We start from the raw sequence: 22482 nt of genomic DNA on the forward strand, positions 1-22482 counted from the left end.
GCTCTGATATGGAGGCTGAAGGATGTGAACCTGGTACCACAATGAAACCTGCACCTGATCCAGCTGCCAAGAGATGGAACTTAGCTGCTTAATGGCTCTGTCTGTGGGGCTTGACATAGAAGGGGGTGGGGGCCCTACTGTGGGACACACATCACAAAATCTGCTTTTTAAAATTCGTTTTACAGCATTTTTCACTTTGCTCTTTCAGCGGTAAAATCTTTTAAGCAGATTTGTGGCACTTGGCTACTCCTTTTTTATATTTAAAAAAAAAGCAAATGTGTATCACAAGTCTTGCTTCCTAACTACTATGTAAAAAAAAGAAAAGAAAAAAGTTTGTGTCCAAAAAGAGGAGGGGGATAAAAAATAAAAATAAAAGCCCACATTTATATTTCAGTCTTTGATCTGAAGGAAGTTTGAACTCTTTAATATCAGTTACCCACCTTGTTAACAGAAAAGATTCGGGCAGAGATGTTAAGACTACAGCAACTTGCTATGTTTTGTAAAATAAAAGGCATAAATGAACTTGGATGACAAATGTGTGTGTGTTCTTTAAAGTAAAGCTGCTTTGAAACAACAACAAAAATGCTTTTCTGTCTTTAAAGTTAGTTTGCTTTTTCTTGCTGGCAATTTTACCTAAATACATACTTGGATACTTCTACGCTGCCTTGTGCTGCTAGGTTTCAATAGCTTTTTACCGTCAGACTCTTCGTATGGAAGGAGAATCTTCTGACATTGCACTGACATCTCTTGGTGCAAGATTTCAGACTTAAGTTCTCTCGAGTTTGAAGAATCCTGCTTTACTGTGTGTGGCAGGCAAATTATTTAAGAGACCTTGACTGTGGATTTCTAGACCCAAATTGGACACACTATCGGGCACACATTTAAACCTAATCAGTTCAGTTACATTGAAAGCAGCGTTGCGGGGGGCAGCTGGTCTTTATTCTATTTGCTAATGGAGTTCAGTGGGGTAGGAAAGTACCTAGGTAAGCCATCAGTAGGGATTTTTAAAGCACTTTCACTGTTTGAATTGGGGTCCCTACTTTCTGTCTTCACAAGAGGGCATACCTGGATTTTAAGTATACAAGAACATGGTGAGATGCCTTCACTCCCCACCTCCCCTGATCAAATTATTGGTGTATCTAGCTTCAGTGTGATAGCAACTCTTAGGTTTGAGATGGGAGTCTTTCGAAGCCCTATGAAGAGATGCTGGGATTGAACCTGGGTGCTCCTCTCCCATGCAAAGCATGTGCTCTGCCACTGAGCTATGGCCCTCCTTCACAGATGTATGCTGCCATGGCGTTTAGTACCCTGCCTGCTGGATACAGTGTTAACCCCCCAGCTCCTGTCACTGTTTGTGGCATCAGTTGCCTTTTCTCTGAGGCACTTGTAGAAAATTGTCCTAGGCAGACCAGTCAGTGCTTATCCCTATTGCTGAAGTACAACTTGAAACACTGCTCTCTAGCGTGCCGCCTTCACGAGAGTAAAAAAGGAAAGGGTTGACGCTTAACACTTGGAAAAAATCTCTTTAAAACTGCCTGGCAGATCCCTTTGAAAGAAGCCACCAGCAGGGCCTTTCCTCCTCAGTACCCACTGCAGCCTAGAGCTACAGTGTGCAAGCTGTAAATTCAGGCATGCGGGCAATGGGAACAGCAGCACTTCCAATGGCTAAATAGTACACTGATTGGCTTAATACAGAATCAGAACACCAGTCTGCCACCTCAGCATTGTCTTCAAGGACTGGCAGTTCCTCCCTGGGGTTTCAGGCAGGTTTGGGAATCCCTCCTGAGTCCTACCTGCAGGTGCTACTGGGGCCTTCTGCATGCCAAGCAGGGACTCAGCCACTGAGCTACGGCAAACCTGGGTCATATGTACAATAGTTTATGTGGGTTGCATAATCCCAGGCATAAATGTGGCAATCTCAGGGGCACTTGACTCTTGTTTGGAAAGCTGAAGCCATGTCCCCTTGCTCTTCAGCATGTGGCATCGTAGGACAGTGTCTTCTGACTACATCAATTGCAGAAGGATGGCTTGCTGTGGAGAGCAAGCAGGAGTCCTACAAAATTAATGTTTAAACCACTAATACTTATCCTGTTCCAATTTCTTAAATTATATGCTGCCTTGGGAGTGCTCCTCTTGAAATTATCAATGCTCCATCAAGAAAACATTGAAGCCTCTACCAGACCAAATAGCAATAAGCATTTAAAGTAAAGCTTTAAATAATCCAGTGGCAGCTGTATAGAATCCCTGAAATTACAGATATCTGTGCCCTAGTGCAGGAGCCAGAGCATTGGGTTCCATCACCCTAGCAGAACCCACAGCTGATTCCTGCTCCACCCTTCTCCCCTACTTTTTTTTTTCTTCCTAGGCATACAGTGCCAGATGATGTGATCAAGGCATCCTTTTAATTTCTACTGTGCCCCAGGTCATGTTCTGCAGCATTGTGGGAAACAAAAGAGTAGTTAGATCCTGCTGTCAAGTGCTGGTACCAAAGCCAGGTAAAACCTCTTAGAGCCCACCAGCAGCAGAGGCAGTCCAAGAGAGGACCATTTGCTCAGGGTCCCCTCAAATCTGAGAGGAGCAGTATGAGTCCCTCACCTGCTTGTTGGAGGGAGAAATTGGTGGGGGCAGTGGAGTGTGCTGCTTGGAAGGAAGAACTGGCTAGGACCATGAATAGGAGTGTCCCTTGCTGGAGGAAGGAAACATTGCCTCTCATATAGCAGGTCCCAATTGTGTGTATATCACCAGTATGTTCGATATGATGCTAACCTGGTGCCTTGTTGAACAACTATCAGGCCCAGCCAGCACAGCAAATGATTAGGGGAGTTGGCACCAGGTTCATGGAACTATTTAGCTTGGGGCAATTATATTCTACTTTTATAAGATGAAAAACCACTCAAAATGGCTAAACCCAAGCTGCATTGGAAATTGAAATTGAAACAAGGAAACTGAATAAGCAGCAGGAAACCATAGTACGAGTGCAGACAAACAGGTTTATGCTCAAAATATAAGCACTACCTTCACTGAGTCGTTTCTAATCATACAAAATGTGTACAAAAGAAACTGGGCTCTTCCTTAAACCTGCTGTCCAGTCTAGTCCTAATCTTTAGTAGATTACAGGCTAGTTGTTCCTCTAGCCCAGTGTGGTCCACTTTGACTGGCAGGTATTCTCAACGGTCTTCACCATCACAAGCTTCCTGGTTTTGTTATTAGCAACTGAATTTCAGGATCTTTTCCATGCAAAATGTACTGTATCATTCTTGTCATTCCTTAACCACATTCTAACTTATGGCCCTTTCGTTACCTTACTCCATCAGGCTAGTAGGCTTTATCCCAAGCTGCCATAGTTATCAGTGGAGGCCAGAGCCCTCTGAGTGGAAGTAATCAAGTGGGAAAGGACCATTTGGTCATACCGAGATGGTCTGACGTAGCAATGGTAATTGGACCACATCAGATAAAGCTATGACATAGGGCCAGTGTGAATGTGCTCCACTATTTATTTGTATGGGGCTCGAACTATGCACTCATTCAGTTTTACACACCACTGTTGCTGCCATATTTGGAGGTTGTATGCATCACACCCTTGCGGGGTGACCTTGTTGGTGTGGGAGAGAAACCAGATTTTCTGGCTGGAAATTTTTGACACACACCATAACTCACATGGCAGGGCAACTAAAAACAAATCACTGCCCATATACAGTTTGAGGTGGTGCATTCTCCAAGTGAGTGAGGACCATACTGCCTTACATACACAGATTCAAATGAGTGCTATAGCTCTGTTTGCATTAGTGCACAAATAATCTGGTTTGTGACACCCGCTTCATGCTAACGGTAACTTTCCAGGAATTACTGCAAAATGCCCCAATGACTTACAAGCTGAGATGCTGTCTACCCTACATTTATCTTTCTCTTTTACAGAACAGGCAATGTTGCTTTCCCATGTGCCATTTTCATCAGCTCTATAAGAAACTTGAAAGTTAGACTGACTAGAGCTATGTATTCAAGGGACACATTAATTTGGACATAAAACTTTAAGTCAAAGGTTACCTGTGCCTTCAACGTGAATTTACAGCCAAGCCAGGCAGTGCCACTAAACTGAGCACAGGGGAGGCAGGAATGGCTCATAAGATTCCAGGGCCCTAAAAACACAGGAACTACTTTCCTCAGGAATGTTAAGCTGGCACTTCGATCTGCCTGTAAATTACATTGTTACAGACACCACTTTTGCCAAATTTCTTTTGTCTCTTGAGAGGACTGGGAAGTACTTGCTATGGGCATAATATAAACATTTATTATGGCACAATATGGCTACATTATATAGTAACATGATAAGCACCAGAGGTTAGATGGGTGGTGACTAAAGTGGTGTTCTAGTTAGGGAATACTCTCCTCAGAGACACTTGTATCCACACTTCCCCTTGTCCCGCTGCTCTCCCCTGGGGAAAAGTGCTCTTTAGTGCTCAGTAGGAGCAAATGGCAATTCAGGTTTTCTGTGGATTGCCATTTGTTCCAATTTATTGTTAAAGAGCAGATATTCCCTGGGAAAAGAATGGGGCAAGGGGACAACCACATGGACTGCTGCCTAGAAAGCATATAAATAATAAAATTATTATTATTATAGGTCAAGCAGAAAACCACTCTTATATGTGCTTTCTAGGCACCAGCCCTCCCCTGGTGTCAACGTTGGTGACTTTCTGGAGCCAGTTTAACACTGGTTTATTTGGCCACGTTTCTCATGAAACTGCAACCTCTGCTCTTCTATATATATTGCTGCTTTTACTTTGTTTTTTATTGATGGTATTACATGGCCTTAATTCAGTTTCATTCTAACCTTATTACAGTGGTACCTCGGGTTACATACGCTTCAGGTTACAGACTCTGCCAACCCAGAAATAGTACCTTGGGTTAAGAACTTTGCTTCAGGATGAGAACAGAAATTGTGCAGCGGCAGCGACAGCAGGAGGCCCCATTAGCTAAAGTGGTGCTTCAGGTTAAGAACAGTTTCCGGTTAAGAACGGACTCCAGAATGAATTAAGTTCTTAACCTGAGGTACCACTGTATTGTTATTATTGTTTTTCTTTTTAGTTTTTCTTTGTACATGTAAAGGCAGGGTATAGGCCTTTTAAACAAATAAAATAATTGAAAATATCTTACTTGGTATAATCAGATCATGGGCATCAATTTTACGTTGTTGAGCTTGGCTTGAAAATAGACTTTGCTGTGTTGAACTGATCAATTCAGTGTTGTATGCTATGCCAGGAATAAATTGATAGTAGGTTCTTTTCCCCCTCACAGGGATCTGAAGGATTTAGTGAGAAGCTATTCTTAAGACAAAGAATGAATTTACTGTCTCAGATGTCCAACACCCCAATTGACTGCTTGTTTCAGGTTTGGATTGCATGAATATTATGTCAGCTCTGAGAAATGGCCAGAAAACTACATTCCATTCTAAGAAAGTTTAGAACCCTTGTAACAGCTCAATGTTTTGAAGGTTCCACCCCCCTTAAAATATATCTTAATCTTTCCATGATTTTGCTTTTGTTTTAGAGTGAGTGAAAGAGATGTCCAGTCCCCCCACTAGTTTAGCTTTTATTGGATATTTCAATTACTGATGGTTCAAACAGACCAGGTAGTTGGTTTTGCACAGCCAACAACATGTCCAGTCAGAGTCTGTATATTATGATTAAGAGTTGGGAGAACATGCTGGCTGGTTAGATGACGATATTATTATTTTATTAAATTTATATCCTATCCTTCCTCCCTAATGAGCCCAGGGCAGCAAACATGTCAATAATAAAATGACACAATAAAAATGTCTAAAAATAGTTAAAAACAAAACCCTGATCTCAGGGTTGCCAGGATCTTTCAGCCATCAAAATGGTCAAGTAGGCTGTGACCAAGCTGCTCCAGGATGATATGGGGTATCTAGACCTACTTCAGTTTGGCTTCTGGATAGTGTTTAGGATTGAAATAACATTGGCTGATCCATTTTTTTGCCATGATATAGAGAGGAGGAGTGTGATATTACCAGTTGTGGCACCTTTTAAGGATTGGCCATGGTTCTGCTTCTATGTTGCATTCCAGAAGATGCTGCTGGGAGACCTATGCAGATCTAGGTTTCTGTAATGTATGAATCCACCCCTATTCATATTCACCTTTCTTCTGCCTTCTCCTGCACCCCACCTCCATTTGTTTGGTTCTGAATTTGGCGCCAGTGTCTGTCTCACCTTTTGCCCTTCTTTGCAGCATGTTGCTTCAGGCAACCAGGAAGAAGCAGAGCGCTTGTTAAGCCAAGGAGACAACGATAAGGACACTGTGCAAAAAATGTGCCATCCGCTCTGTTTCTGTGATAAGTGTGAGAAGCTGGTTTCTGGGTAAGGGTTGTGTTTTCAAAGTTTTCCAGACTTTTTCAAAGCATTATTGGAAACTATGTTGCTAGTGAGTTGGTTGAGACATAACCCTAAACTATGGTTTGTGCGAACTGCAGTGTAGACTCCAAACCATGGTTTGTGTGGTTCCTTCCCCCAGTCCCCGAAGAATTTCTGAATTCTCTCCCAAGCAGCAACCTCTGAGGGCAAAGCAACATCCCAATGTTGTTCCAAGGAGCCCAAACCATGTTTTATCAATTTAGATGCAAAGTCAAGGCAACAGTTTGCCAAGCCGTAGGTGAACCAGGTTTACACCCTGCTTTGGTGATGGCAGACAATGTTTCAGCCAATCAACTACCATGAATGTTTGGTGGTGAGAGAGGGGAATTTAAAGTGGTTGGCTTTTCTACTCACCTTAAGTGCAAAGTGAGCAAAGCGGCTTATAAAGCTTTATTTCCTCCCCCTCCCAATGACCTTTTCTAACAGCAAAACAGCTTTGCTGACTATTCAGACTGTAGCTTTCCTGCTTCAGCCTTGTTCCTTGGACTAAATTTCCCTGGGAACAGCACTTCATCGTGGCACAGTGTTGTTCCCAGGGACACCCTCAGGAAAAAAATATGTCTGCCGCCATCACAGCAACTGTTCAGTAAACGTACAAGAGCTCTGTAAGGAAGATTGTTATTATAATTTCCATTATACGGGTGGGAGGAACTGAGGCGAAGAGAACAGTTGCTAGCGAGTTCAGTGTTGAGACCAGATTCAGCTGGTGACCTTACAACAAGCCATGCAAGGCTGCTCACTTGTTGCCATGTTCTTTGGTGATTTTAAACAAGGCAGCTGTGTGAAACATACACTGTCCTTTGCTTGCCTGTGTTCTGTTTGTTAAGGATGACTTTTTTTTTTACTTTAAGGAAGCTGAACGATCCTTCCATTGTGACACCGTTTTCTAGAGATGACCGGGGATTCACTCCGCTTCATATAGCTGCAATATGTGGTAAGCGCTGCAGTTCTTCATTCGTGACTATGGCAGTAGTTTTCTGATTCCCCCACTCTCTACAAACCATTGTCTTCCGAGGAGTCCCTGACCCCCCCTTCACCTGGCACGTTGCACAGGATTCTCAGGTGTTCTTGAAGGTTTACCTACAGCAGCCGCCAGGCCTTGGGGACGCTCCCATATAAACTGAGCATAAGTGTAATGATGCATCCAGCGTACACTTACAACTTCAAATTGCAATTGAAGAACGCACTTGACTTTTGTCCCCTGTTCTAATCTTCTCATGGAGAAGAGACCTTTTGTCTATGGCAGACCCACATGGTTCAACTGCTGGCGTTACAAGTTAAAACTATCAGAGAGTGGGTGAATGGAAACACCTCTGCTTGAGAGCCACTACTAGTCAGAAAAGAGTGCTGGGCTACTAGTTTAATTTGTTATAAAGCCGTTTCCTTACAACAACAACAACAACTTCGACAACAACAACTACTTCTAGTTAACCTTCCATGGATTTCAGGGGTTCTCTGGGGCACAGTTAGAAAGCTATTAGAATTCCACTCCAGGTCTGGAGTGGATTTCAACATCTGCCCAGCACAAATCTTGCTACAAGGACATCATTTGCTCTACAGGACCAAACTGCAGTATACAGACCTAAGTGTAAGTCTGTATGGCTTTGGTTATTCCAGATGGGAGCTGGTGGCCAGATTATCTTGCTTTTTGGCTTGATTTGATTTATTATGTTTCTGTGCTGCTTTTCACTCAAACGAATCCCAAAGTGGCTTACAAATAATGAATAATAATAACATGATAGAACATAATAGAACATCATGAATTCAGCCTAGATCATACAGAATAATTAACAAATCATCAGTGAAACAATTACAATCCATAAAACACTTGTTAGCAAAACAGCAACTAAAGAACAGGCTAAACATCACAAATAAAAGTCGTATTATATAATTAACAAATCAACACAGCATTTATATTCTATGAAAATAATATTAACAAAATATCAATCAAAAAATGAAATAAGTGCTGTTAAGTTCATACACACACTTTCCACACCCCCAGGTAGCAGTGGGGTGAATTGGCCTTGATAACTTTTGGCTTCCTCCAAATTCCTGACTCTGTAATTCTATTTCTTGGGGAGCTTCCCCTGAAGGCCTTTTCTGCAGCATCAAATATATTGCTGCAGCATCCACCTGCTGTGTGTAGGCCACTGATTTGAGAATTTGCAGCCAAGTTCACTGGTTTTGGGGGGTTACACTTAGTTACCTCTTCTTTTCCCAACGTAGGATGACTTTTCTGTGTACTTATAATATGCACTCGCAGCAATTCGTTACTGGGCTGTCTCCAGAGTTGAGATTGATTCATTCATTATTGCTGGAAAGGCCCCTGCCAAGCTGTGACCTAGAACAGTAATGTGCCAACAAGCTGAGGGGTGTCTTATCACCACGAGCAAATGCTAAGTTGCCTGTCATATGGCGCCTGCAAGTGCCAGGAGAGGCAGCAGATTGTTCAGTTCCCAGTTTGACCCAGAGGGTGACACTTCCTTTTCTCACTGTGAGATGCTGACATTTTGAGTCTGAGAAGCTATATACCTTTCTCCACAGGGCAAGCATCTTTAATTGACTTGCTGGTCTCCAAAGGAGCCATTGTCAATGCGACGGATTATCACGGATCAACGCCACTTCACCTCGCCTGTCAGAAAGGATACCAGAATGTTACCGTAAGCACAGATCTTACGTAATAATAACAACATTTTATGTACCTTTCAGTCCAGTATTGCTTGTAGATTAAAAGCAATGGCTTGGCCGTTTGCTGATGACAGGAACGGTGGCTTTTTGAGGGTTTCCCCCCCATGAATGCTTTTTAAAAAAAATATATATATATATATATATATATAAAGATATTTACATACGGCTATATCATAAAAAATATATCACTACAGTTTGCAACAATATGGCTTCTCCATATGTTATTTGACTTCAATTCCCTTCAGCTCCCACAAAATACTGACCATTTGGAGGGTCTATAATATTTCTTTAAACAGCAAAAACAAAACAAACAAACAAAAAAACCATTAATGAAGTAGAAATCCTCCACTGCTTCCTCTGGAGGAGACAATTTGATGCTGACAGATTTGGCTCTGAAAAAAGTTTCAGACATTATGAAATTAGTCTTGTTTTTAAACACACACACACACACACACAGAGAGAGAGAGAGAGAGAGAAGGTGCATGGGATCCAGTGTAGTTTAGGGCTTGGAGTGTTAGACTTGGGCCAGGGAATGCTGGATTAACATCCATTGCCTGTCCATGAAGCTACCTGGTTGACCTTAGGGAAGTCAGGATCTCTTGGCAGGATTGTGAGAAAACTGTCAGGCAGAGCTCAGTGGAAGAAGAGTGGGTGAAACATGTGAAAAGTCAAAGGATTTGGTCAAGCCCACTTTATGAGCTGTGTGCTGTATGTATGTCAATCAGCTGAGAATAATGTATGTGAAGTGATTTGATTGCTTGAAATTTGCTGGATCAGTGCTAAATGTTACTGCTTCAAGCTCTTCGAAGTAGAGCCACACTGATACCCGGGAATGAAGGAATCCTTCATTAGATTTGACATCATGCATTAATTCACCCCAAGGATGCATTTTGCTCTGCAAGGCGCCCCTGCAGCGCTGGAGCCTGAGCCTTCCTTGTATTGTTTTGTATCACAGTGTTTAGCGAGTGAAATAATATCTGAGCAGCTTGGGCATGACTCTGAATTGGTTTTAAGCAGCTCATGATAAGAAGTATTTATATGGTCAGGAATTTGGCCACAATGGTAGCAGCATCAGATGTCAAGGAAATGAACATCTGTCTGACTTTTAGAAAACATCTGAAGGCAGCCCTGTATGGGGAGATCTTAGAATGTTTGAGGTTTTTTTGTGTTTTAATACTTTGTTGGAAACAACCCAGAGTGGCTGTGGTAACCCAGTCAGACGGGCGGCATTTATTATTATTATTATTATTTCTCAAGCCATTAAGGCTTGGCTCCTTCTAAGCAGAGGGGATGCATGTGAGTTATTCCTTTTGCACAGAAACTGAAAGGAGCCACAATAGGATTTATTCTCCATCCCCCCCACCCCCGGCTCTTTATATCATCGTCAACTCTTATTTGTATTCCACTTTCCCACAAAAGTGTGCCCAAAGGTGCTCACAGCATATCAAGTGAACAAGTATAACAGTTCAGCCATCAGATTTCATCCCAAACATATGCAAGTTAGAAACAGAATTTATGGGACTCAATTTGACACATTTGTATGGCCTTAATTGTACCGTAGCTTCTTCCACTTAATAGAGCTGCCACTTCTAACCCACTGAAATGTGTGCATGCCACATAAAAACGTAGCTTGTTTTTTTTTCCTTTTTCAGCTTCTCCTCCTGCACTATAAGGCGAGCACAGAAGTCCAAGACAATAATGGCAACACACCCCTGCATTTAGCTTGCACTTACGGCCATGAAGATGTAAGTAGTTCGCAGCAACATGTTCAGGGTACCTGAACACCAGTTCAGAGTACCTATAACACCAGGGTACCTATAACCAGTTAGGTGGACTTTAGCCCCATTGAAAACAAGGGCACTTTGAAAGTGATTTCAAAGGGGCTTAACTTAGTCTGGATGCAGCCTCACACTTCAATTTTTATTTCATTTCTGAACTTGTAATCCTCCAGCCTTTTCAGAATGATCCTTGAGGGTTAGAAACAGGAGCCCATCGAGAGAGTCCTTTCTTTTGTAAAAACTTTGTTAGAGCTTTGGGGTCATGCATGGAACATTCCTCTGTGTCACTGTCTTACCTTGTGGAGAGTAGATTGGGGTAAATTGTGGAAAGTAAATCTGAGGTAAATTGTGCTGCCCTGTATAGTTGACAGTGTGACCTTCCTGATTCTGCCAATCTGTTCTTGGATGAAAGGAGGTTACAGATTGTGGAGTAAATGAGGTTCCCTCATTCAAATAGTCATAACAAGGCAGTTCACTTGTCCTTTTTTCTATTTGGGAGAAGGGAGTAGCCTTATGCTGTTGGGCTGCCATGTTTATAGGAATGACATACAGATGCCATTTACACATTGTATGCACATAGTGTTATGGGTTGGCTCCAACTAAGTCATACTCAAAATAAGCCCATTGAAATCAACATACCTAAATAAGTCAGCGAACTAAAGTCCATTGATTTCATGTGGGTCTAGTATATGATTTAGTCAGATACAACTTGTGCAATGTAATGTACAGATTAGCAGTGGGCTGTGTGGTAGAAACACCTGCTTTGCATGCAGAAGGTCCCAGGTTCAGTCCCCAACAGCATTTCCAGGTAGGGTTGAGAGAGACAACCATGACTTGTGTGTTGTGGCTTATTTTATTTTACTATATTTGTATGGCTGCCCAACAACTTGCTTTCTCAGAGCAGTTCCCAGAAAATTTAAAGGATAAACTAGAGCCTTAAGATGCAGTATAAAAACAGTGATGAGTAGTATAAGAATGATTTGGTCTGGCAAGATGCGATGACAAAATTGCCCTCTATCTCTAGTTCCGTTGCTTTAGTGATGTGCACCATCACAGCTTTTGTCTTTCTTTTAACTTTCCAGTGTGTCAAGGCTTTAGTCTATTACAACGTTCACTCTTGTAAATTAGACATTGGCAACGAGAAAGGAGACACTCCTCTTCACATAGCTGCTCGCTGGGGTTACCAAGGGATCATTGAAGTGCTGCTTCAGAATGGAGCCAACCCAAATATTCAAAACCGGACAAAAGAGACACCTGTGCAGTGCGCATTAAATTCTACGGTACTTCTTAGATACCACTTCTTTTTTTAAAAAAAAACAACAACCCCAAATGTCTTACATGATTTTAAATTTTGCTTAATTACAAAGAAGCAATATTGGCCAGGGCATTTAAAAATAAAATAAAATTCCATTTGCTTTTGGTGGACAAATGCCACTGTTTTATATCCGAGACATCCATGCAGTATGTATTCATTTCTGTGGTCCTCTTAAATTGATCTGCTCTATAATTATTTTTTTTAAGAAAACAAACAATGTTATTGTGTTTTTTACTTAATTGGAAGGACAGTGGCTAGCCAGGAACTCTTGAAAATACTTTTTGCTTGTTTTTGACAGGGGAGGGTTGCAGTTCTACTCCCAAAGTGCCTGAGAGGCAAGATGAATCTTCCTGATCGGGATGCTCTCTAATCTGCCTTTATATATCATTGCTAATGTCATGCTTGCCTTCTGATCAGTAAATTTCTCTGGAGAGATGGAGTTGCAACTTGCCTCTTCATGAATGTTTGATCTTTCTGCTTGCAGATTTTGTCCTTAATGGAACTGAACTACCTTGCATTTGAAAGAGGGCAGAGTGCTTCTCAGGTAACCTGCAAACCCTTCCTTAGTGTAATGGTATTCAGCTGATCAACTGCTGTGATAACGGCGATGCTGCCAACTCTTCCTCCTTTTGTTTTCTTTGCTGGTTCCACTAGTCCCCAACCAGATCTTCTCAGGGTTGTGAGGACTCCATCAGCCAAATATCGTCCATCTCCAGTTTATCTTCAGCAACAGCTAGACAAGAAGAAGCAAAATCTAGTTATAAAGAGGTAAGTCGATGCAGCATTGGGCAATGAGGAGTGCAGTAGAACTCTAAGGGGCCAGGACCATTCCTGTTTTCTCCTCCGCTCATAACAGTGGAACTTGGGTGTCATCCCGTGAAGCTGATTAGCAGGAGATTCAGGACAAACAAAAGGATGTACCACTTCACACACGTCACACTTTCTGACATTCAGTGTAGCAAGATGTGATAGCCACTTGATTAGACGGCTTTGAAAAGAGGAGTAGACACATTTTATGGAGGAGGGTGAGATCTGTCAATGGCTACTAGCCATGACGACTATATGCAGCCTCTGATTTTGGAGATATTATGGGAAGAGACCATTGCTCTGCTTTCAGAAGGTCCCAGAGTCAGCCATTGGCAGCAGTGATTAGAGCAGCCTTCACCAGCCAGGTGCCCCCCAGCCCAAATGTTTTGGATTACAGCTCCCATCAGCTGGCTGGGGCAAAGAAGAATTATAGTCCACAACATCTGGAGGGAGCCAGGTTGGCAAAGGTTGGGCTGGAGGTCTGGTACAGTGTGCAGAGGGTCAGGCTAGAACTGGGTCCAATCTCTGGCATCTCCATATTAAACAGAAAGAAACAGGTAGCAGGTGACATGAAAGACTTCTTTCCTGAAAATGCTGGAGAACTACTGCTGGTCAGAATAGAGAATATTGAGCTAAATGGATGGAGAGTCTGAGCCAGTGTAAGGCAAAACGTTGATGCTCTGTCCCCATCATTATTGTCTCAGGACTACCTTTGAATTTTGATCTGTCTGTGTGAGATACCTTTAGGTCGCAATGGCTTCTCCTGTCGTGGGTACAGACCAGCCAAAAGTTGCTGTTCTGTAAATGAGAAATCATGCATGTATAAAAAAAGTCATTCAGTGTGAGATTGAGGATTGCTTCCTTTGTGCTTTGCTTCTCCTCCTCTTTTCACCTTTAAGATATGAACTTGTCACCCTCAAGAGGCTGAGGCTTCAGTTCAAGTCAGGGAAAAGAGATTATCTGCATCTTAGACCTTTTAGCTTCTAGAGCTCACGTCCTCTTCGTTTAATCCAAAATCAGTTCACTCCCATTTGCCATAATTTGTTGCACTTGCCTCTTATTGAGTAAGAAAGTGGTTTCTGATTGTGCCTGATCCTGTATTTTAAGCCAAGAATGGCCTCTAAATTTAAAATGATGGGTTTTGTTTTGCTGGAGAGTCTTAGTTTTCTGTGAAGATGTCAGAGTTTGACAACCTTTGTTTCTGTCAACAGATTAATGCCCCCACCCCCACATTAGAGGCCACATGCCATTGGTGGCTGGAGCCAATGATTGTCAGAGCCAGATACAAGTATTCTGGATTAACTAATCTAGAATAAAGATAGCCTTTCTTCTGTTTTCACTGTGGCTACCTCAGATTAGAATTCCCAGTCCAAGCATGTCTGCTCAGAAGTAAACCCTACTGAGTTTGATGGTTTATTCTCAAATGAGCACGCAGAAGAATTTGTTCTGGAAAGCAAGCGAAAGTCATTTCTTTTTGACTTTAGTGTGCTATGCATACATATATGGCAGTAGTTGGCCAATTTTTTCCTACAGGGGGAAACTCCCACTTGTTCTGAGACTGTATAGCAAGAAGGGGAAAAACACCCTAAAAGCCAGGAAAAGCAAGGAGGAAACTAAGAGGAATCAGCTCAACTCTCATGGGATGGATGGATGGATGGGGCAGCTTCAGAAGGTATCAGGAACTGCCTCAAGTGAGGTTGGGGGATGCATGTTGCTCACCTGTGATTCATTCAGAGCCCCCCTTGGCTAGACTTGGTCACTCTCTGCTTCCTGCTTGCAAGATGGAAAGAAGAGCCAAATTTACAAAATGATCACTAGACCCCTTCCTACAACTGTTTACAAGGACAAGGAGATGTTTGGCCTGAGGAAGGATGCGAGTGCCACATCACATGCAGTTTGATGGGAGGCTTCCATCCTATTTGGCAAACTGATTCTCTGGGTGTAGATGCTTTTGTAGCCCAAACAGCAACACCTAGGCACAAGAGGAAGTATCAGCAAGGTTGAAAGAACCCAAATACCCTAGTAGTACAACTAAACGTTTCTTTTTCTTCTGGCTGTATTCATTACATAGGTGGAGAAACTTTTAAGAGCAGTTGCTGATGGAGACCTTGAAATGGTAAGATCTCTTATGCTTTGTGCTACCTTGTTTGCATGCACTGATGGCACTTTATAAGGTAGAGATTTCCACGAGCATAACAGTAAGAGTGTGCAGCTGTTAAACAGTGACATGCTTTTATTCCCATAATGGGAGTGTCTGGAAATCGCATCCTCCCGTGGGGCCAACCTGGACCATATCTTCCTGTGTCAGCCACCTGTTATCTTCAGTGGGCGGGGAAAGCAAAACAGCCCGCTGAGCGGAACAAACAGGTTCATTTCCTTTAAGGAGCTACCTCCGTGCCACAATAATAATAATAATTTATTATTTGTACCCCACCCATCTGGCTGGGTTACCCCAGCAATTGCTGGCTGATTCTTGGTGGGTGTTTGGGAGGGGGACTGGCAAATTGAGGAGGGGGTGTGCAATGGAGTGCCCTTTGTGGGTGGGTTTTTAGCCATCCATCCATCCTGCTGCCAGTTTCCTCTCTTGGTTGATCTAAATTAAGTATTGCAGTCCAGATGTGCCTTTCATAGATGCAATACCTGTGTTACCTTCTTAGATATTCATATCCATGAGTAACTTTTCTCATGAGTAGTCCTAAGAGGGAAGTTGGGCTATGTTTTTTCCTCAAATAGTAGTATCAGCTTTGAACAAAAAGTCACGGCAATTTTAAAACTGCCAACAAACACATTTTTTTTGGGTGATGACTTACAGAAATGTAAAAGCAACTGGGGTTGTTTTGATCTGTAATACCTCGTTTTCCATACAGCAGCAGCAGCCTTGCTGCTTCCATCCTATAATTTGCAATATTTACTGTCTCCTGTGATGACTGAAAACTGCCTGAGCCCTGCTATCTTTTTCTCCAGAAGCCTTTTAAAATGGTGACAAGCAGCAGTTGACAGTAAGGCAAATTATACCATTGTATGTTTGAAGATTTCTTCATTTTTAAAATAAAAAAAAAATAAGGAAGTTTTGTGAAGCTGTATTCAGATATCATACCAAGCCATTCCAAAGTCAGCACTGGAAGCTGTGCCTTTGAATTGGGCTCACTATGGTTTGGCATAATATTTGAATTGATAAATCAGTGATGGGCATGGAGCCCATGCCTTGCATTCAAAAGGTCTCTGCTTTGATTCCTAGCACTTCCAGGTAGCAAGGAGATGAGAGAGAGCCCTGCCTGAGAGCGGAGTTTAGGCTAGATGGAGCAATAGTTTGATGCAGGAGAAGGCAACTCCGTAGGATCATTGCTGAAAGGGTCATTAAATCATTAAAATTTTCCCTAAACAGGGCTGCCTTCAGATGTCTTCTAAAAGTCAGATAGTTGTTTGTTTCCTTGACATCTGATGGGAGGGCGTTCCACAGGGTGGGTGCTACTACCGAGAAGGCCCTCTGCCTGGTTCCTTGTAACTTCTCTTCTCGCAGTGAGGGAACCGCCAGAAGGCCCTCGGAGCTGGACCTCAGTGTCCAGGTAGAATGATGGGGGTGGAGACACTCCTTCAGGTATACAGGATCGAGGCCATTTAGGGCTTTAAAGGTCAGCACCAACACTTTGAATTGTGCCTGGAAGCGTACCGGGAGCCAATGTAGGTCTTTCAGGACCGGCGTTATATGGTCTCGGCGGCCACTCCCAGTCACCAGTCTAGCTGCCGCATTCTGGATTAATTGCAGTTTCTGAGTCACCTTCAAAGGTAGCCCCACGTAGAGCGCATTGCAGTAGTCCAAGCGGGAGATAACCAGAGCATGTACCACTCTGACGAGACAGTCTGCGGGCAGGTAGGGTCTCAGCCTGCCTACCAGATGGAGCTGGTATAGACAGCTGCCCTGGACACAGAATTGACCTGTGCCTCCATGGACAGCTGTGAGTCCAAAATGACTCCCAGGCTGCGCACCTGGTCCTTCAGGGGTACAATTACCCCATTCAGGGGTAAAAAGAAAAATGCCTCTTTACCCTGGCTTTTGACACTTGTGGGTCTGAAATATATACCTCTCCTTTTTTCTGTGATTGCAAGTTGTTTTAAAAAGTTTTTAATATTGTGTTTTAATGTTGTAACCCGCCTTGGGACCTTAGGGTGAATAATATTTTACTATATATCATAATCTCTAGGGAGTGAGAAGCTATGTAGAATCAAGTTCCACAGCAAGAAGCATCCTTCTAATTGCATGTTTCAATGCACTCCTTCTTGCTCTGAAAGCATTCAGAGTGTGTTACTTGGTGAGATCAGATTACAGCAGCTCCATGGGATACTTAACACGTGCACCTATTTTAAAATGCATTTAACCTTTTGACCAAAATCCTTCCTTAATCCATTGTCATTGGAAACAGATACATTTGAGACAGCGTGATTAAACTTTGGTAAGGCACTGATTTGAAACTTCGGGAGGGAATGTTTTGGGAAGCTGTGGCAAGCTAATGATTGGTCTGCTAGACTCCTTGTTGTTCAAGGTTGGGTGATAAATGTGTGCAGCTGAAGAAAGGAGTTTGTGGGGATGACCAGTCTTGTTTCTGCCTGTGGGAAGGAGGGGTGGCCGGTGGGGGACCTGTCAGGATAATCTGAGGGATTCCTGAATTCTTGAGGTGGGTGAATGACTGACAGGGCTGGCCATTCCCTATTGGAGCCTTGGTCTCAGTATGGAATGGGAAGGGTTATTGCCCCTCTACTCTTTCCAGCACTGCAGGCTCTGTAATGCTTTCTGGTGTAGGGAAGATCAGACCGCTGGAATGCACACAGCTGATGTTTTGCAGTGAACACAACTGAGCAGAAGTGAAAGCACCCTACTGTGCCTACTCTGTGGTGGTGGGGGAGGTGGAAAGGTCTTACTTCACCTTCTTTGTTGCGTCCTCATGGCGTTGTCCAGTTTAGCTCCTTTAGTTGGGATCTGTTTTGGAGGAAAGTGGAGTGGAATCCTTGGCTGTCTGCTGTGATGGATTTACCCAAGGCTAGCTGGACCATAAAGAAGGCTGATCGCCGAAGAATTGATGCTTTTGAATTATGATGTTGGAGGAGACTCTTGAGAGTCCCATGGACTGCAAGAAGATCAAACCTATCCATTCTGAAGGAAATCAGCCCTGAGTGCTCACTGGAAGGACAGATCGTGAAGCTGAGGCTCCAATACTTTGGCCACCTCATGAGAAGAGAAGACTCCCTGGAAAAGACCCTGATGTTGGGAAAGATGGAGGGCACAAGGAGAAGGGGACGACAGAGGACGAGATGGTTGGACAGTGTTCTCGAAGCTACCAGCATGAGTTTGACCAAACTGCGGGAGGCAGTGAAAGACAGGAGTGCCTGGCGTGCTCTGGTCCATGGGGTCACAAAGAGTCGGACATGACTAAACAACAAGAACAGCTGTTTACCCAGGTGTTTTGAGGTGGCTGGTTACAGTCCATTGTTGCTTGCTTAGATTCTGTTACCTGCTGATTTTATAGTTTTACATGACTTTTTAAAAATAATAATTTATATACCACCTTTTGTTTCAAGAAAAAAAAAATACACGGGTGGTTAACAAACAAATGGAAGCCCGCAGCAAAATAACAAGGATAAAAACAGCTTATTAAAAATAGTAATAATTAAAATACAGTACATGGTAAAATAAATTCATCAAGAACATTAAAACACCTGTTATTTAAAATGTATAATGAGTGAGCCCATTAAAACCCCATAACATCAGTTGAAGCAGAAGATTCAAGTCAGGAGACATAGGGGGTGCTTATCTCCAGGTGTGTCTTCAAGAATGCCAGCACTGGTGGGTCCAGGTTTGTGCCCCACCCCATGCTCAATTGATAGAGCAAAGTGAGAAATAAATAAACAAGTAGGAACTCAAGTGGAGGGCTGTGCCTGGTTCCTGGGCTGTTGATTCCCACCTAGAAGAGGAGGCAGTGGCAGTAAGGAGGAAGAGGGGGGCAGACTCAAAAGAGGGCTCCCCACCAAGATTATCTTGCCCAAAGCCCCACCTCCACCCCCACAAAGACAACTTGCCCAAGCCTACGTATGCATTAATTGATGGCAGAAAGACAAGAAATGACAAACATATTCTCTTTTCTTTCTTGAGAAAAGTCAGCGTTCTTGTCTCTTTGATTAAAAATCAACTGTGGTTGAGGTTGGGTTTTTGTTTTTTTTTAAGTGGAATAAAGGCTGTTCAAGGAAGCACCTTGGTATATTCTGGCCCAAAGCCCTCCATTTAATCTTCAGCAATCCTGGCTAAAAGGATTTGAGAGGCCTTGGGCTGAGGTGAGCGTCAAAGACTCGATTAAGTGTGAGGAAGTCATTTCTAATTTACATCATGGTTCCTTGGGAAACTGGTCTGCAGTTGACTTGTGGGAAGTGAAATGTTAGATTTCCTTTATCTTATCTTTCTGAGAAAGTAACAGGAGACTTTGGACGATGTCCTACTGAAGTGATAACAGGCCTACCGGTAAGGCCAAGTAGGCTGGAAGGAGCAAGAGGGCAGGGCCTTTTCAGTGGTGCCCCCCCAGCTCTAGTTATGCTATTCCCACTGGATTGTGCCTACCTGGTCTCTTCTGCACAAGTCTCTATCAATTACCTATTCCAGATTGCTTTTTTCTTACCCGGTTTTAATTGCTGTTGGTTTTTGAAACACAATGATCTGTTTTATGCTGACCTGTTTGAAATGTTTCTAAGATACTAGTTTTTGTATATCTTTCAAGATCTCTTTGGTGAATTTCTGTGCAGTCTATAATGTACTATACGAGATGCCTGAGAAGGGCTAGGCAGGCTTCCTCAACCTCGGCCCTCCAGATGTTTTGCGACTACAATTCCCATCATCCCCGACCACTGGTCCTGCTGGCTAGGGATCATGGGAGTTGTAGTCCAACAACATCTGCAGGGCCGAGTTTGAGGAAGCCTGGGCTAGAGCAACCTAAAGCAAGGGCTGTGTGTTGAGGGGAGCTGTAGTCCAACAACATCTGGGGAGCCACAGGTTCCCCATCCCCACCTTGAAAGGTGAGCTTAATATACGCTGAGAAATAAAATCAGTAAGTGCCAATTTCCAGAATAATCGGCATATCGATGTTTGAATTAAAATGCTGCCTATGGGGCAGGGGGAGTGCCATAATTTCAGTATTCCTCCATGCAGGCAAAACAACAATACTTCATATAGAAAATGAGATATCCAAGCAGAAAGGGCTCAAGCGTGGTTGTCTCTATGACATGGTAGTTTTCTTTGTGTAGTGATTATTTTTCACGAGGGCGCGTTCATGGGAGCGTCTCTCTGTCATCAGATGTAGTTCAGTTCAGGGTCGGGTTTACCACCCCAAGGTTTCCTCTCCCAAAAGAAAATAAATACATTCTTTTTTTTAAAAAAGGGGGACACTAATTTGCATGAAACATGCACATGCTAAGTTATAGGTTATTAACGCAGATTTAGAAACAATTGCTACAATTCTGAATAGAAATACAATCCATCTTACCATAGTGAGGGAGACTGCGGCCAGCTGAGCTGTCTGCTTGCTCAGGCTGCTCCTCCTCCTCTGGGTTTTTTAAAAATGTTTAAACCCGAGTTTGACCAGTCAGCCTTTCTAACAGAGCACTGTTCTCTGTAACGTAGGACACTGGCCACCCTAACCACCCTAGCGAGAATAAGGCCTACAATTCTGACTCTAGAACGGCCTTCGTTTCTTAACAGGTGCGCTATCTTTTGGAATGGGCGGAAGACGATCTAGAGGAACCCGAAGAAGCCGGCAGCAGCGTGGAGAAGCTGGAGTTCTGCCACCCCTTGTGCCAGTGTTCCAGATGTGGCCCTGTGCAAAAGGTCTGCCCGTCTTCCTCCTGCCCAGACCTGTCATTCATTCTGCCCAGCTCTGAAACATCCTCCGCCCCTTGTCCTTATCAGAGTTCACGACCTCCTGAGATGAAGCTGCTCTCCTGGGTAATCAGGCTCCTGAAAGGATTGAGCAGCTGCTCAGGAGAAGCTTGTTTTCCTCTGGAAGAGGCAGGGAGGGGGAGAAAACTTTGCACTTTGTCCTCAACTCACCTTCCTCTCAGGGGCGGAGGAAGGGGAGTGCGGTGGGGGTGGGCTGCCCCAGGTGTCACCACTGAGGGGGGTGACAAAATGCCAGGCGGCACTCACCTGGGAGTGACGCGATGGCTTGAGCGCGTGCAGGCTCCACACTGCCCAAATGGTCCGCCCGCTGCCTCCCCCTCAGTTGTAGGGCAGCTGAGTGGGAAGAGGCAGGCGGGCTCCTCGGAGGCCCAGCAGAGTGTCCTGCCCTGGCTCACCCCGCCCCACGGGCGCCTGGCAATGCCCCTTGGCACAGGGCATGCGCAGTGCCCCAGGCACCCAATCGGCTTGCTCTGCCACTGCTTCCTCTCCCTGTGGACAATTTCCCTGTCTTGGCATTCCACTCCTCTTCCAGGAGTCTTTGCCTGTGGGAGAGTAAACAAGTAACAAGGCCTCTGCTCTCGATTTCCCAGCTGCTGCTTTCTCCCTTGCTAACCAAATGGAATCAGAGAACTGTAGAATTGGAAGGGACCCCAAGGGGCATCTAGTCCAACCCCCCGCAGTGCAGGAATCTTTTTGCCCAATGTGGGACTCAAACCCATGCCCCTGAGATTAAGAGTCTCATGTTCTGCCAACTAAGCTATGAAAATCATACAGCAATGGTTGTGATGTTTTAGATTGTAAGCCTGTGGGCAAGTCCTGTTTGGTTTGGGTTTGTTTGTTTTTTAAATGTTCATAGTAGTTTAAGGCAGTTGATGCTACTACTACTACTACTTAATAAATCACTGTTCATAATAATGGTGAGTTTACACCAATACATTTGCATCATCTCAGCACACAAATAGCACTCTGAAGTTTCCAAGGCAGCGCTGAATTCCAGGCGGTGGCTGCCGTGGGATGTTTGCTTGCTTGTTCTCTGTCTGGTACATGGGGAGGCCAGCTGAGGAGGCTCTGATGGAATTTCCCTTTCTTCCTCCCGATAGAAACTCTTCCGAGTTCCCTCCAACGGCCTCGGATTGAACATCACAAACCAAGAGGGCCTGACGCCGCTGCACGTGGCCTCGCTCCATGGACATGCGGACTTGGTCTCCCTCTTACTGAAGCACGGAGCCAACCTGGAGGCAAAGGATGCTCACCACGCGACACCTCTCCACCTCGCCAGCCAGAACGGGCACTTCCAGGTACGGGTTGCAGCAGGGAGGTCTCCTCTTCGACCTTACTTATTTATATACTGCTGTATCATTAAAATACATCACAGCGGCTTACAACAATACAAAAACAAACAGTAAACTCATAAAAAGAAGACCATTGCAGGGGATGCATACTTAATTGCTTGCATATTTCACCTGGTGAAATAGAAGAGTTTTCAGCAGGCATTTTAAAGCTTGCAGACAAGGTGCCTGCTGAATCTGTGAT

At 43.8% G+C, this 22482-nt stretch overlaps 1 protein-coding gene across 11 annotated transcripts in view; it reads left to right on the forward strand.

The window, feature by feature from the left end:
- The window catches only part of ANKRD27 (ankyrin repeat domain 27), a 66500-nt gene that overhangs the window by 34697 nt on the left and 9321 nt on the right, over positions 1–22482 (forward strand). For all 11 annotated transcript variants that reach the window (XM_083629069.1, XM_083629077.1, XM_083629075.1 and 8 more), the window contains 11 exons: positions 5293–5385; positions 6244–6371; positions 7277–7359; positions 8970–9085; positions 10766–10858; positions 11974–12171; positions 12691–12750; positions 12861–12974; positions 15085–15129; positions 20752–20877; positions 22050–22247. In XM_083629069.1, coding sequence (XP_083485195.1) covers positions 5293–5385; positions 6244–6371; positions 7277–7359; positions 8970–9085; positions 10766–10858; positions 11974–12171; positions 12691–12750; positions 12861–12974; positions 15085–15129; positions 20752–20877; positions 22050–22247 — 1254 coding nt within the window. The remainder of the gene's footprint in view (positions 1–5292; positions 5386–6243; positions 6372–7276; positions 7360–8969; positions 9086–10765; positions 10859–11973; positions 12172–12690; positions 12751–12860; positions 12975–15084; positions 15130–20751; positions 20878–22049; positions 22248–22482) is intronic.

Source organism: Podarcis filfolensis (assembly GCF_964270895.1).
Source record: "Podarcis filfolensis genome assembly, chromosome: 8".
In the NCBI taxonomy this organism is placed as follows: Eukaryota; Metazoa; Chordata; class Lepidosauria; order Squamata; family Lacertidae; genus Podarcis; species Podarcis filfolensis.